This window comes from Staurois parvus, unplaced genomic scaffold (genome assembly GCF_062004578.1).
Source record: "Staurois parvus isolate SC_StPar_1 unplaced genomic scaffold, SC_StPar_1.0 ptg000562l, whole genome shotgun sequence".
In the NCBI taxonomy this organism is placed as follows: domain Eukaryota; kingdom Metazoa; phylum Chordata; class Amphibia; order Anura; family Ranidae; genus Staurois; species Staurois parvus.
The window spans coordinates 10,943,321-10,960,542 of record NW_028318358.1 but is presented as its reverse complement, the minus strand read 5'-3'; the positions used below and the strand labels follow the sequence as shown (position 1 = coordinate 10,960,542).

The following is a 17,222-nucleotide window of genomic DNA, read 5'->3' as shown; positions in this document are numbered from 1 at the left end:
TGTTACCTAATGCCAGAAAAAATGCTTTAAAATACTCTTTTGTTGATTGCTAAAAAATATAACCTTATGTAGCATTTGCTCAAAAGCTTTATACCAGGACTAATGTGTTTTCCCCTTTACAGGCCTGGAGTCCCACATTCTGACGTTTCGTCTTCAACATCCGAAGGATATTCATCCATTCCACAGTCTCCATCACATATACCCAAGACCGCCCCCCTGATCGCTGTTACTCCAATCACCTTGGAAAGCAACCAAGGACAGGTGTCAGTAAATCCTGTTTCTGTCTATACAGAAACATCCACTTCTCCTTCCATTCAATACAGTGTACCCACTGGAAGCATTTATTCTTCCCCTCCCCCTGTTGTGCCGAATAACCCTGTTATACCTTTGAAGAAAAGTATTACAATATCCCTTCCTGACACACCCACCATCAGCCATGGAGGGGAAGTCCATACCAGCCCACCACTTTCACCAATGGGAAGCCAGACAGAGCTCCTGTCTCCATCTCCAACCCCATTGTTCCCTATAAGCACCGCTTATTATTCTGGGAGCCCTTGTCCTCCAAATGGCCAGCCACCAGTGTTGCCAGAAAAGTGCCATACTCCAGCTACAGGGGACAAATCTGGGACTCACGGAAGACCAAGACCGCTACAAGAAGACAAGTTACCCACAATTAAAGGTAAAATAACAAATGCCTACAACTTTCACCTAGTATATGAATGTGTACAAGAGTCTGAAATATTTCCTTCTTCTTTTTGACATTCAGATGTACAGCAGGATGCTCCTCTGGCTGCTAACTTTGTGCAGGATTCCTCTAAGTTTTGGTATAAGCCAAATATATCCAGGGAGCAAGGTAATGAAATCCTAATTTTTTAGCGCCTCATGTGGTCTGCATTGTGCTGCAGTCAGATGTTTTACAGTAGGATGTTGCAAATATGTATCAGCATTCATCTTGCATTTGATTACTGATATACTGTATTAAAAAAAAGCAAGTTTCTCATTCGGTTTAATGTGTATCCAAACCCAAGAACAAAAATGTGATATATTGCAGCTTACCAGTCCTTAGATGTGGAGACTTTTTCACTTTAGTTTTGTCTGGTGATCCAGCCAGTAATTTACAATATTTCCTGTCCAAGGGTGAGTTGCCATACTTTATCTATGGAGGAGCAGAGTTGTCACCCTAGGACAGGAAGTTTGTTAGGGATAAAGAAAAACTCCTCCTTCCCCTCCTTTCATCTGCTTAACATGGAGGAGGTTTTCTGTAGTCCACAGAGATAGCTGGGAACAATGCTAACTAATAATAGTCAGCAGAGACAGAAAGCAAAAGAAGTTATCAGCTTACTGGATTTCTAAAAGGATTATCAGGTAATTTTTGCACTTGTCAAATAGATATAACAAAACACTTTCAATGGTCCATTTAAAGTGGAGCTAAGGCCGTCCATAGTCTGTTCGAATGTTGGCCGGTTCAGTAGGAACTGGCCGAGATTCGAACCATGTGTTGGCAGGCTGAATGTACCAAGTTGATCAATTGATACTTGGGTACAACCAGCCTGCCATATTCACTTGCGATTATCGCTAGCAGAAGCTATATCAAAAAGGGGGGTAAAGGGGGGGATACTGATGCCTAAACATTTCTTACCTTGCAACCGGCACATAGAAGATGCCAGCGAGGGACATGACAAGGTAAGACCAAACTACTTTTAGTTCCGCTTTAAAGTGGTTACAAAGCCTAACTATTTTTACCTTAATGCAAGGAATGGTTAGGCTTTGTAACCACTTTAAGGCTCCATGCACACTAGTGTTTTTTTAAGCTCCTAGAAGCTATTAGCATTTTTTTTTCCGGCTCCTGGACGCTAAATAGTGTTATCCCATGTGTTCATGCACACTACTTTAGGCTATTAGCGTTTTTTGAGTTTTAGCATCTAGGAGCAGGGAAAAAAATAGTTTTTGTAGCGTTTTTTGGAGCATTTTTCCAGCAGAAAAAAAATACTAAATACTCCTAAATGCTGCTAAATGCTAATAAACACTACTAAAATGCTCCTAACTGCTTTTTTTCTAGCTTTTTTTTCTACATATACTGTAAAAACACTATAAAAAATGCTAACGCTCCTAAATGCTCTAAAACACTACAGGAAATGCTATTACCAACTTTTTTTATCCTGCATTTTTGGAGTTAAAAAAAAAATGCTAGTGTGCATGGAAGTGGAACTAAAGGTAGTTTATACCTTGTCCTGTCCCTCGCTGGCATCTTCTCCTGAGCGCTGGTTTTAAGCCAGCTTCATTGGGACAGGAGGCTGACATTCTGGTGCACTGGGATCAGGCTCTTGGGCAGCTCAGGTAACATGCCAGGGGACACTGCAAACAAGCAGGTAAGTGAAGTTAATTGCAGAAAAGATATTGTATGTCTCTTAAGCAATACAAATAACCTGCCTGCTCTCAAACCACAACGGAATTTTAGTTCCGCTTTAACTGTTTCCCAAAACAATTACATTCAATTTATGCTGTGAATGATAACTGTCACATGTGCCTGTGTTCTCAACTGAACTGTCAAGCCATCAAATAACTGGCATCAAAACTGATCACATGTGCAGTGATGTGGCAACTGTGGAACAAAAAGAAGCTAAGATAGCAGCTTCTTTGGCTGTAAATGAAAGGGGGGCTTAACCGGTCATAGACGGTGCAAATTTCTTTCCTGCAACCACAATTCCTCCGTCAACACAGACAGTTCTGACAGGGGAGTCCCTCCTGCCAAACAATTGTCTGCTCCTGGTGGGGGGGGCGGGTCCGCTGGGAGACGACAGTGGTTATTGCTAGTGGCTATAGCACTAAAGCACTGGGAGCCATTGGCTCCCACTGCTGTCAATCAAAGCCAGTGGCGAGGGAGCCAGGAGAGTCCTGCTGTCTGTGTCAATGGATAGAAGGGCTCAGGAGCAAGCATGCACAAGTGGCCACATAGGAAACGGCTTCCTATGGGGGCATTGGACAGAGAGGAGGAGCCAGGAGCACTGGTGGGGATCTGATAAGAGGAGGTTTGGGGCCGTTCTGTGCAATTCCATTGAAAAGAAGTTAATTGTTGGGGTTTTATACAGTTTTGTGTCTTACCAAATGATCACTTGATTGTAATAACCCTTAGACTCCATGCACACTAAGTTCAAAAAACGCTGGATAAAAATGGCTTCTAAAAGTGCCTTTTTTAGTAGCATTTTAGGAGTGGTTTAGGAGCATTAGCATTTTATTAGCGTTTTTACAGTAAGAAAAAAAAAGTTGTTAGGAGCATTTTTAGTAGCATTTAACTGCGTTTAGGAGCGTTTAGCATTTTTTTCTGCTGAAAAAAACGCTCCAAAAAATTCTACAAATCCATTTTTTTTTCTACTCCTAGATGCTGAAGCTCAAAAAATGCTAAAAGCCTAAAGCAGTGTGCATGGACACATAGGATAACACTATTTACTGAAGCTCAAAAAATGCTAATAGCCTAAAGCAGTGTGCATGGACACATAGGATAACACTATTTAGCCTTTAAGAGCAGAAAAAATGCTAACCACAGCTTCTAGGAGCTTAAAAAAACACCAGTGTGCATGGAGACAAATAGAGAGAGATTCTCTTTCAACTACCCTTACCGAGACCATCGGTTCACCCTCCACTTAGATTTGAACCCACCCTGCAAAATAACAGCTGATTTTTAAAAGTTTGGATCTTTTGTGGCTATTGTAATAATAACTGGTTGCAGCCCTAACAAACCAGTACAGGGTACAGTAGGTACTATTGTTTTAGATTAGCTTCCTCATAAAACCTTGTTAATTATACTAACTTCTTTGACGTTAATTCACATTCATGCGATGACATTCAGTTTTAAGAATGGGAGTAGAAAATAACACTCACTTGGCTGAGAATAAGAATCATTTTGCAAAGTAAATGTGCATTATAGTCTTTATTAATTATGCATTTTACATTAACATCTTCTGCTTCTCATATTTCTGTTTTACTCTCTCTTTTAGCCATCGCACTTTTAAGAGGTGCAGAGCCAGGGTCCTTCCTAATTCGTGATAGTAACTCTTTCCGTGGAGCGTATGGTTTGGCCCTGAAGGTGTTTAGCCCTCCTCCCAATATGCCGACTCAGCCATGCAAAGGTAATCTGCCTCTAAGTTAATGTCCTCATTGGTAGCATTAGAGCCCACTTTCTATACAGTAAGTACAGAAAAGAAACACTTCCCCTTTAAAATAATCACATTTTGTTGCTTTGCAGCCTGAAATGAAGATAGACAAAGTCTTTGTTTTATTCAACTGTATTAATTCACTGCACCGTATAACATCCAAGTTCCAAATATTCAAAAACAGAGTTGGAAAAAGGATCATTCCCCTCCTTAAAATGACTTGTACACTCAATCAGGTGTAGCTACTCGCCTTCTCAATGGCACACAAAGCCACATGCCTTTCAACTGTGATCAGCTGTGGTCATTTTGATTAGTTCAGCATGAAAAGAGCTTTCCAGGAGCATTTCAGTCCCTGGTAGTGCAACTGCAGCAAACAATCCACTATGGGTGGCAAGGCACTGTTAATAGATCTCCGGGATAAAGTTGTGGACAGGCACAAGTCAGGAGATCAATACAAAAGAAATTCCAAGGCTTTATTAATGCCTAGAAGCACAGTGAAATCTATTATTAGGAAGTGAAAGGTATTTGGTACAACACAGACCCTCCCAGGATCAGGACATCACTCCAAACTGGAGTGGCTGCCAAGAGACTTACTGTAACTCTGAAGCAGATGCAGGAATTGATGACAAAGAGTGGTCATTGTGTGCATGTAACAACAATATCACAAGTTCTCCACAAATGAGGCTTGTATAGGAAGGTTGCAAAAAAAAGAAAGCTACTCCTCAAGAAAGGCCACATACAGTCATGACTGAGCTTACCTTGAAGATTCTGAGGCCACATGGAAAAAAGATGTTGTGGTCAGATGAGACTAAAATTTAATTATTTGGCCTCAACACTAAACGATATGTCTGGGAGAAATCCAATACAGATCAAATCCAAATAACACCATTCCTACAATAAAGCTCAGAGATGGCAATATCCTGTTACAGGGGGATTCTCTGCAGCAGGGACTGGAGCACTTGTCAGGATAGAAGGAAAATGAATGGGGCAAAATACAATTAAATTCAAGAGGAAAATCTGCTGCCCTCTGCCAGAAAGTTGTCAATGGGAAGAAGGTTTATCTTCCAACATGACAATGACCCAAAGCACACAGCAAAAATAATCACACAGTGGTTGAAGGAGAAAAAGGTGAATGTCCTTTCATAGCCTAGTCACAGCCCAGACTTAAACCCCATTGAAAATCTGTGGAATGACTTGAAGACTGCAGTCCACAAATGGTTACCATGAAATGTAACTGAACTTGAGCAGTTCTGCAAAGAAGAGTGGGCAAATATTGCAAAGTCTAGATGTGCAAAGTTAGTAGAGACATATCCAGACAGACTATAGGCTGGAATTATGCAAAAGGTGGTTCAACAAAATACTGACACAAGAGGTGATCTTTTTTGCAACTCAGTGATTTCCATTTTTGAATTTTTTTGAAGTTTTTTTCTGACATGTTGGTGTTATAACTTTCACTTGGATGTTATAAGTAGCACTGAATAAATACAGCTGGATAAAACAAAAGCTGTGTCTGTCTTAATTTCAGGCTGTGATTATGTGATTATTTTAAAGGGGAATCATTCTGTTCTATACCCAATGTAACTCTATTCCTTCTTTCCTCAGATCCATTGGAACAGCTGGTTCGTCACTTTCTTATTGAGACAGGACCTAAAGGAGTGAAAATTAAAGGCTCCCCCATTGAGCCCCACTTTGGTAAGCCATAAATAGACTAAGGTAGCTGTCTGCATAAATGTTTTGCAAAGGAAGAACAGGTGCCTTTGGTTACAATAGTCAATCATATTCTCTATTTCATGCTTTCATAATGAGCTAGAAAAATAACAAGGAAAATGTAATCTGTATTCTGTAATCATCATTGGGCAGTATAGTGGTTAGCATGTACTTAGTTCAAATCCCAGCTAGGACACTATCTACGTGAAGTTTGCATGTTCTCTCGAGATTTGCCCCAGATACTCCTGTTTCTTCACACACCCCAAAAACATGTTGGTAGGATTATTGGCACTAGTGTCTGTGTGTGTTTGTATGCAAGATAGGGAACTTAGCTTGCAAGATCCTTGAGGGCAGGGACAGATGTGAATGGAAAAGTATGAAATGCACTGTGTAAAGTACCATAAAAATACCTGTTATGGTGACGCTGACCCAACATAGATGGAAACAACATAAACCGAAGGGGATAGAATGGTTTACCTATTAAGGGTAGTATGGGTAAATTTTAGGTTAAAGGGAATGTAAGGCAGTACACTATGTGGCCGAACATTTGTGGACAACTGACCATCAAACATATCTATTTCAAAACCAGGGGCAGTAATATGGAGTTAGCTGCCCCTTTATGGCTATAACAGCCTCTGCCCTTCTGGGAAAGCTTTCCAGAAGCCAAAAGAGTATTTGTGAGGTTTGATGAAGATATTGGAGGAGAAGACCTGGCTCACAGTCAGCATTCCAATTCATTACAAAGGTGTCCAATTCCATCTTTGTGCAGTGGGGCAAAGTCATGCTGGAACAGAAAATGGCTTTCTAAACTGTTTTATTAAGGTTTGAAATGCACAGTTGTCTTAAATGTCCCAGTACCGTGGTATTACCAGTACCTTTCACTGGAAAAACCTGATCTCCATCATTTGGTGAGCTGTCAGTATTACTTTAGTTATATAGCTAGGTGAGATTGTCTACACAAACTTTTGCACATATAGTGTATTTTGTTTATTTTTTGTCAGAACTAAAAAATCCCCCCAAATTAAAAATCAGCAGCTACAAATACTGTAGCTGTTGACTTTTAATAAATGGACACTTGCCTGTCCAGAGATCCAGCTCTGTCCTCAACCGGGATGGTTCTCCACTGGTCTTCGGTGCACCAGCAGCATCAGGTTTACTAAGGCCTGGTGAATGGTCCTACAGTCTTCTGGGACCTGTGATGTGTCCCAGAAGGTTTCCGGCAAAGGGGTGGGGGTGGGTTGAACTTCCGCTTGGATCCCCTAGGTGATCCGGGCAGAAGTGAGAGTGGGTATCTAGTTTCCAAAAGTGGTAGAAGAGGGGAGAGGAGGAAGAGGGAAAGTGGAAATTTTGGGTGAAGTTCTACTTTAAAGACATTGTCTCTTTTTTTTTTTAGGCAGCTAAATATAAAATACTGCCTATGTATATTTTCATAGACAGCCAGCAGATGGAGCTTTAGGTTCAGATATACACAGATATAAATCAGCAATTTAAATATTAACTTTAAAAATATTACATTTACCAAAATTCGTTAAAGCATGACTTTCAGTGGAAGGCCCATTTAATAAGCTGCCATGTTTTCATTTGTCCTTGGTGTAGGAATTGAGGTTTCTGTGCAGCAGTTTATCAGCCCTTCTTGCTGTATAGATTAGTGCATACAAGGCCATCCGTTTATACTTTTTTGACTTGTAGAGGTTTTTGCCTGGCCTTATATTATTCAGCAGAGTCTGCTCCCTTTCCCATCATTCCTGCTCCTGTGGCTGGATGGGATGTTTGTGGCTCAGACATGGGTTGATATAGACCATGGTGGGACTCTCATATTCTGTACATGCCCTGCACACTATGACATACTGCATATTATTCTTGGGGCTCTTCCTGCTAATAGGCACACTAAATTCTTGTCTCAGGACACATCCTCTAACAGAACCATGCTTGTTCAGTCCAATCATTCATTATTTTGATCATATCTTTAAAAACTAGTATGCTGCTTTTTAAAAACACATTCAATTGATTCTCTCAAGGACTCATTGAAAATGAATATTTTTCACAGGCATCACAACAGTACAGGAAAAAAAGATCAACTTAATAACGTGATCATAATTTGAGTATGATTAAAAAAATGTGGCTGGCATATTGAAAGAATAAAAAATCTGATCTAATCTAATAGAAATCAACACAAAATGGAGGGCTTGTGATGAGCCTCTGGGCAACATAATTTAGTTTTCTCATGTCTGGATCCTGCACATTTCTACTACTCCTGGGAAAGCAGCTAAATATTGTGGTGTTGATAAATGTTCTAAACTGTGTACAGGAGATGTATGGCCATTGTATAGAGAGTGGAACATCACAGGTCCAGGGATTGGAAGTAGAAAGGCTATGCTGGTCAACAGTTGCAGCAATGCCCATAATTCTGCTAAGCATGTACAGAAAAACTTTTAAAAGTTAACTGTGATGAAGTGAAATACCTATATGAAAAGCCTTAGATGAAAGCTGCAATTGTCTAACTCCTGGATTGTATGCAGAAGTCACAGGACACTAGTACCACCCAGAGTGAAGCTGTTCAGCCTCACTGCCCTATATACAGTCTGTGAATCAGATAAAGGCAAGGCCCAACTGTAACATCTCTCAGATTAATTTGGCCTTGTGACAGATTACCTTTAGGTCAAAAGATCCAACATTTCTGCTTTTTAATTGGTAGCCGAGCAAAAATAAATTTTTGCTTCCAATGACCTTCTTATTAAAGCGGAACTTCACTTTAAAGGCCCTCAATGCCCTCCTTCTCCCTCCTCATCTATCTTTGCCACTTTTTTTTTCTTGGGGGGGGGGCAGAGCAGGTACCTGGTTTTGACAGGTACCCACTTCCATTTCCAGTCAAATCACCCTATCACAGTATTTGTAGGTGCTGACGTTTACATTTTTTTAAACTGGGTGAAGAACCGCTTTAAATGTTTGACAGAAGTGCAGTGAGTAATGTGTAGGCATAATGACATTATACCATAGGCCAGCATTTCTCAACCAGGGTGCCTTCAGGCTTCTTCAGGGGTGCCTTGGCAAAAAGCTCAAAAATTGTATACAAGCCAGCAGGTGGATCAATCTTGCCTTTTAGTACACAAAGCCACAGGTTTTCATTGTGCCCTTTTTTTACCTTCTAGCTGCCCGCATCCTGACAACCAATGACATCATCAGTTGATAAGGTGGACGTTGGGTGCAGGCACATCATCCTTGTTTGGCCCTCCCCTGCCCCTCTCCGTCAGCACTGGGGTCACATTAGCAGATTGAGGTAGAGAAAATGAGACACACACTGGAATACTAGTCAGTATCAGTGTGCAAAGGTGTATTTGCTTTAGAAGAATAAATCAACTCTAACACTGCGTGTCCTGGATGTGTGTAGAATAGGTTTTTACATGTTAGGTTGGGGTGCCTTGAGATTCCGCAGAATTTTAAAGGGTGTCTTGAGATTATCCATAATTTTAAAGGGTGCCTTGACTGAAAAAAGGTTGAGAAACGCTGCCATAGGCAATAGCAGATAATTGGCTTAGAAACATATTCTTCTTGTATTCAAACACTGGAAAGATGGTATTACCTGTTAGGAGGAGAACTTTAGTACAGGAAATCCCATGTCTAGGTTTCAGGGCTCATTCACACCAGGTGCAGTTGGATGCATTTTTGACTGCACTCCAACTGCATAGACAGTCGAAAATCCAGGTTATTTTATGTGTATAGTTCACACCATTGCAGTGCAGTGAAAAAAAAGTCCAGCGTGCTGCATTTTCAGTGGGAAAAAATGTGTAAAACCGCTCGCAAACGCATGTAAACACACGCAAATGCACTGCAACACTTCACAGTGCACATAGATTCCCAAGGAAATAAAGAAGAAAGTGACCTCACAGGACAGATGCAGATAGAAAAATGCACATCAACTGCATGTAAACAGGCATTAAAACACGCATCAAATGCATGCAAATATGCAAAGGAAAAACACGCACAGTAGATGTGCAGTTTTTAGTGTAAATGGGCTCTTAGTGTCCAGTTAACATGGTCTTGTAATCAAATTTGTCCAAAATGTACAAGTATATTTCATCAACAGAAAATGTACTAACTACAAACCGAAAGGAGAAAGCAGAGTTTTGCAGAGTTGAGGGAACAGAAGGGTAGGATGAGAGGGTTAAGGTAAATGGTAAAGGGTTATTTTGTAGAATTGTAGACCTTTTTTACCTTCTGACTATTGAAAGGATAATTATAGTGATGCAAATGACTATCGTACAAACTTTTGGTGTCACTGTTTTAAAATGACCAGTTACATAGTTAGTCTGGCTGAAAAAAAGACAAAAGTCCATCCAGTTCAACCATAGGAAAAAAAAAAAAAAAGTTATAATCCTATACCCACAGTTGATCCAGAGGAAGGCAAAAAAAAACCCAGCAAAGCATGATCCAATTTGCTCCTGCTGGTTAAAAAAATTCCTTACTGATCCCCAGAGAGGCAATCGGATATTCCCTGGATCAACTTTACCTATAAATGTTAGTATCCAGTTATATTCTGTGTATCTAAGAAACAGGCCTTTTTTTTGAAGCAATCCACTGAGCTGGCCAGAACCAACTCTTGAGGGAGTCTACTTTACATTTTCACAGCTCTCACTGTGAAGACCCCTTTCCATGTTTGGAGATTACATTTCTTTTCCTCCAGACATAAAGAGTGCCCCCTTGTCCTCTGTGATGACCTCAGGGTGAATAGCACCTACACCGAGTTCACTATATGAACCACTGATGTATTTATACATGTTGATCATATCCCATCTTAATCTCCTCTTCTCAAGAGAGAATACATTCAGTTCCTCTAATCTTTCCTCATAGCTGATCTCCTCCATGCCTCGTATCAGTTTAGTTGCCCTTCTCTGTACTTTCTCCAGTTCCCCAATGTTCTTTTTGTGAATTGGTGCCCAAAACTGAACTGCATATTCCAGATGAGGTCTTACTAATGATTTGTACCGGGGTACAATGATATCTCTCTCTCTGGAGTCTATACCTCTTTTAGTACAAGATTTCAGCATCTTCAGCATGTTGGAATGTATGGCCATGAAGATAAATTATACAAATTCAAGACTGCTTGTTTATGATTATTTATTACATGTTGAACATACACCTGGCCAGTGTTCTAAAGATAGATGACCATTTTTATTTATATTCTCTTATATACTGTATATAATGTTCTAGCCACAAAAAAAAGAGTGCAATGGACCTGGTGAATGGTGTTAGTACATTGGGTCGGTGGACACTATCTAGATGAGCTTATGCTGTACAGGTGCTTAATATTACCATGACTGTGTCCATCACACTCGTGTATAGTATATCTACTTGCCGACCAGTCACGTACCTGGTATGTCACCGGTCTTCAAGTAGTTGTACTGGGATGATGCCTGGTACGGTTATTTAGAGCCGTCTGTTGGTAATAGCAATAGGAGCGGCTAACTAGCCTATTGAATGTTATTGCAAGCAGCAGGAGGGGACACCCCTCCCTCTCGCTGCTTTCCTCAGCTTGCTCGGGCTCTTCCATCCCACTAGGAGACCTGCGCATCCAGCTGGCGGATCTGCCGGTTGCTCGAACAGCCGAACAAAGCCAGGATCATAACTGATCGGTTCTCTGGTATGGTAACCCGCAAGCGATGACCTGTCATCACTTCCGGTTTACCCGAAAGTCAATGGCACCATTTTTAAAAACTCAAAAGCTTTTGAAAAAACACAGATCTTGGTGTTTTGAATGCTTTTAAGTGCAGAGGAGGGATTTGGGCCTTATAAACCCCAGATCCCTCCATAAAGAGTACCTGTCGCATGCCTATTGCTGTCACAAGGATGTTTACATTCTTTATGACAGCAATAAAAGGGATAAAAAAAAAATTAAAGCAACAGTGTAAAAATTAAAAAACAAAATAAATGAATAATTAACAAAAATATATAAAGTGCCCCTCCCCTCCATGCTTGCATGCAAAGGCAAACGCATGCATCGATCCTACATGCATGCAAACAATGATCGTCCCACACATGTGAGGTATCACCTTGAACTTCAGATTATGGGCAGTAATTTTGGCACCAGAACTCCTCTGTAAATCTAAAGTGGTAGCCTGTAAAAACCTTTAAAGCGTCTCCTATAAATAGTAAAATTTACATTGTTTCTCGCCAGTACAGAGGCGTGTGCAGTTTGCGTGACATGTTTAATATCTATTTACTCGCCGTAACATCATCTTTTTATACTTTACTAAACAATTGGGTATTATATTGTGCTTTTTTGCATTAAAATAAAAAAAAAGTGTATTTCTTAAAAAAAATTGCATTTGAAAAACCATTGCACAAATATCATGTGAATTAAATTAATTCCAAAACCCACTAATTTATTCTCTAGGGCCTCTGCTTTAAAAAAATTCTAATGTATGGGGATTCTAAGTAATTTTCTGGAAAAAAAAAACCTGATTGTTATATGTGAACAAAAAGTACCAGAAAAAGCCTGGTCCTTACGTGGATATACTGATAACCACTAATGGGTGTCAACTTTTTGATCAACCATGGTCTCTATGTTTTATAGGAAGCCTGTCAGCTCTGGTATCGCAGCATTCGATCACACCTCTGTCCCTGCCCTGTAGACTGCGGATTCCTGACAAAGGTAGGTGAACAGCCACTATTCAAGCTTCCTGAAAGAGCCAATTTGTGGACAAGCATGGTAATTGAATGGGGAGTAGCTCACTATTTGATATTAAATCTGTTTCAATGAAGTATCCTGTACACTACTTAATGGATAAATTCAGCTTTACGAAAAAGTACACTATGCTGTCCCATATGGGTAGAGAAGCATAGTGTGCTAAACCTACCTAGCAGCTGGGGCTCCCTTTCTGTTTAACTTCTTGCCGACCAGCCACTGTAGAAATACGGTGGCAGGGCGGCACGGCTAGGCAAAACCACGTTTTAAAACGTGCGTTTGCAAAACAGGTAGGGGGCACGCACGAGGCACGTACCCGCCATACCTGTCCCACCGATCGCGGCCGTCAGTCGCCGGGTCATGGCCGGTCATTACCGGCCGTGTCCCGCCGATTAGCGGCAATCACTGACAGAGAGCAGGGCTGCAGTAGCTCTGCTTTCTGTCAGTCCCCTGTCAGCTCCTGACATGCTGATCCGGAGAGAAGAGTTTATCTCTCCGGATCAGCGGTGTTCCCGTGCAGTACACCCCCCCGACCCCTAGTAAAACACTCCCCTCACACAGTTAACCCTTTCAGTAAATAAAAAAGTTATCCCCTTCCTCCCCAGTGCTATTAGTACAGTGTCAGTGGGTTTTTTTTTTAGCACTGATTGGTGTCATTGGGGACCCCAAGTCAGTTCCCCCCCCAGTGTCAGAATGTCCGCCGCAGTCCTACCATAAGTTGCTGATCGCCGCCAAAAGTCACTGATCGCCGCCATAAGTCGCTGATCGGCACCATTATTAGTTTAAAAAAAAATTAAAAATCCCAGTAACTTTCCCGCCATTTGTAAACGCTATAACTTTCACGTAAACCAATTAATTTACACATATTGTTTTTATTTTTAGCAAAGACATGTCGCAGAATACATTTTGGCAGAAATTTATGACTAAATTTGATTTTTACATTTATTTTTACTGGACATGTTTTATAGCAAAAAGTCCAAAATATTGTTTTTTTTCCTCAAAATTGTCAGCCTTTTTTTTTTATAGCGCAAAAAATAAAAAACGCACAGGTGATCAAATACCACCAAAAGAAAGCTCAATTTGTGGGAAAAAAAGGATGTAAATTTAATTTATGTACCGTATTGCATGACCGCGCAATTGTCCGTTAAACTAGCGCAGCGCTGTATAGCAAAAAAATGGTGTAAATTGCAGTATCTATACCATAGTTTGTAGACGCTATAACTTCCACACAAAGCAATCAATATACACTTATTGGGATTTTTTTTACCAAAAACATGTAGCAGAATACATTTTGGCCTAAATTTATAACTAACTTTGAGTTTACTATATATTTTTTATAGCTGAAAGTAAAAAATATCGTTTTTCTTCAAAATTTTTGGTATTTTTTTGTTTATAGCATGAAAAATAAAAAGCGCACAGGTGATCAAATACCACCGAAAGAAAGCTCTATTTTGTGAAAAAAAGAACGTAAATTTAATTTGGGTGCAGCATTGCATGACCGCACAATTATCAGTTGAATTAGTGCAGCGCCGAGTAGCAAAAAGATGCCTGGTCATTAAGGGGGGTAAATCCTCAGGAGGGCAAGTGGTTAAACAATGGAGTCCACAACCACATTTAGAAGAAGCCCCTTAAAGTGATTATAAACCCTCACCTTGTAACCCATTCAGTTTAAAATAGAAATCAAAGGTAAAACATTTGTGTATACATATAAAAATACTGAATTGCTGTGGCTTCTATTGCACACACTCTGAGAATCTCACAGTGTGCATTGAAATCAGTGTCAGCAGTTTCAGTGCAGGAGAGTGTACAATTAAGGACAGTTATGCATTAATATTTAGAATATAATTAGGCATCCCAGGGCCTGTACATCTAAGGAATTAACACCTTGCTACTAACAAGTCTCTGTCTGAGTCCAGGGCCACTCAATGGTGTGTGAGTGCTGCATGAACAATCACATTCAAGTGACTGTCATTAGCTGCGGGAGCCAGCAGCCTCTCATTGCTTTCAATGAGGCTGCCTCCCGCAGCTGATCACAGGAAACCTACGCTGTGGTTCTCATATGTGAGGTACAGGCCCCAGTTTCTTTAATGTATCAGTTACACTTGGCCCTGCTCTTAACTCCAAACCTACCTGCAGGTTAGTGAAGTCACCCATGAAATCAGTGGACCAAATACAAGACAGAAGGCACTAAAGCCAAGCTTGACTTTTTTTTCTTTGACAAAATTTACTTTAACAGGAAAAGTGAATCTTTGCCTAGATTGTGCCTTTATCTACAGGTCTATTTATCATTTTAACATGTAACTTTCACCAATTTACATTTAATAAATTATCTTTTAATCTATCCTATGTACAGATCTGGCTGAACAGACTTCTGATGTCGTTGTTCACACTAACATGAGCACAGCAGCAGACTTACTGCGACAAGGAGCTGGTATGTGAAAACCATTTTTGATTAGTCATCTTTGCATTATTAGATAAAATCTCCATTGCTGTGTATTACTTGCTTATTAAAAGAAGATAAGTAATGCACTATATAATAGGGAGGAAACATTTGGCGATACCTGGTACCCGGGGATGGATTTGACATGCTCTCCTGCATAATCAAGAGATGTTGCATCTCCCACAACCCAGGACTGACCTAAACCTAATAGGGAGGACCCATGGCTCATCTTTCCTGGATTGGAACATGAAGTGCATTTACAGGCCCTTTACAACATGCGTTTTGGGTACCCCAAGACTTTGTCCTTGGGCCCCTCCTTTTCTCTCTCTACACCTCCTTCCTTGGCCAATTGATAACCTCCCATGGCTTCCAATACCACCTCTATGCTGATGACACCCAGATCTATCTCTCCACTCCCCAGCTCACCCCCTCAAGTATCACAAATCTACTAAGTGACATATCAGCATTGATGTCACACCACTACCTTAAATTCAATCTTTCCAAAACCGAGCTTGTAATATTTCCTCCTCCCCGATCCCCCACTCATGACTTTACCATTCAGATCAACAGCACAACCACTGGTCCTTCCCCTCATGCCAGGGTGCTAGGTGTAATTCTAGACTCTGACTTCTCCTTTGGGCCCTACATCCAATCACTGGCTAAATCCTGCTGCTTCAACTTCTGGAACATTTTCAAAATCCGCCCCTTTCTGACCAATGACACCACAAAACAACGTATCCATGCCGTGGTTTTACTGCAACTTCCTCCTCACTGGTCTACCGTTACACAGATTATCCCCCTTTTAGTCTATTATGAATGCTGCTGCTAGACTCAGACAACTTACCAACCGATCAGCGACTGCTGCCCCTCTCTGCCAATCCCTTCACTGGCTTCCACTAACCCAAAGTATAAAATTTACAGCATACAAAGCCATCCACAACACTGCGCCTAGCTACATCACCAACCTCATCCGCAGATATTGTCCAAATCGCTTGTTCTGCTCCTAAGACTCCTTGCTCTTTAGCTCCCTCGTCACCTCCTCCCACGCTCGCCTCCAGAACTTCTCCAGAGCCTCTCCCATCCTCTGGAACTCCCTACTGCAGTATGTCTGGTCAGCCCCCACCCTGTCGGCTTTTAGAAGATCTTTGAAAACCCACTTATTCAGGGAAGCCTACCCCACCTCCACCTAAGAACTGTACTTGAGCCACCTCCATCAGAACATCGCCTACAGCTATCACCTTTTGTACCACCTCCCCCTTCCTTTAGATTGTAAGCTCCACGAGCAGGGCCCTCCTATTCCTTCTGTACTGAAATGTATTGTAATTGTACTGTCTCCCTTATATTGTAAAGCGCTGCACAAACTGTTGGCGCTATATAAATCCTGTATAATAATAATATAACTGGCACATAATATTCTGTTTTCTTTTGTCCCTGGTTCCCTCTTTCCTTCCTTCTTTCTCTCTTTTCTTCCTCTGTCCTTCTCTCTCTTTTTTTTATCTTTGTACAAAAATGGAAATTTTTGGAAAGTAATAAAATATGAAATTTTTACCCCACCATCGTTTATTGCTAATTGTGACCTTCACATGCATTATATTGGTCTTCTTCGATTATTGCTCTATGTAATGTGCATTATTGTTCTATATGCAGTTTGGTTTGAACTCTCAGCTGTGCCTGTGATATTCTGTTCTGTGACTGTATATTTTGCATTTCTCTAAATAATTGAAAAAAAGATAAGTAATGCAATTATTTGCTGCTGGATGAAGCAGGTCACAATCCTTTTGCCATAAAATATAAATAAAAGTGGCTAATACAAATATCTCTATGTAACGTGTGTTTCTCTCCCTCCAGCCTGCAGTGTCCTCTTTCTTGGCTCTGTGGATACTGAATCTTTGACAGGTCCCCAGGCCATTTCTAAGGCTTCCACTGCCATCTTGACCCCGCCAAGATCTAGCGCAACAACTGTCCATTTCAAAGTGTCTGACCAGGGTATCACACTGACGGACAGCCAGCGCAAGTGAGTATCAGCTAGTGGCTGCCTCTCGCTACACAGTAGGGTAGATTTACTAAGACTGGAGCACTCAGAATCTGGTGCAGCTCTGCATGGTGGCCAGTCAGCTTCTAAGTTCAGCTTGTTCAGTTAAGCGTTGGCAATAAAACCTGAAAGCTAATTGGTTTCTATGCAGAGCTTCACTAGATTTTGCACTCTCCAGTTTTAGTAAAACAACCCCCAGTGCACCTCCCA

The 17,222-nt window shown here is 40.9% G+C and overlaps 1 protein-coding gene across 3 annotated transcripts in view; it reads left to right on the top strand.

Annotated features, from left to right (window-relative positions):
• Positions 1-17,222, top strand: part of TNS2 (tensin 2) — a 257,661-nt gene that overhangs the window by 231,228 nt on the left and 9,211 nt on the right. For all 3 annotated transcript variants that reach the window (XM_089691474.1, XM_089691476.1, XM_089691475.1), the window contains exons 20-26: positions 123-679; positions 767-853; positions 3,996-4,127; positions 5,754-5,843; positions 12,430-12,507; positions 14,894-14,971; positions 16,829-16,994. In XM_089691474.1, the coding sequence (XP_089547600.1) occupies positions 123-679; positions 767-853; positions 3,996-4,127; positions 5,754-5,843; positions 12,430-12,507; positions 14,894-14,971; positions 16,829-16,994 (1,188 nt within the window). The remainder of the gene's footprint in view (positions 1-122; positions 680-766; positions 854-3,995; positions 4,128-5,753; positions 5,844-12,429; positions 12,508-14,893; positions 14,972-16,828; positions 16,995-17,222) is intronic.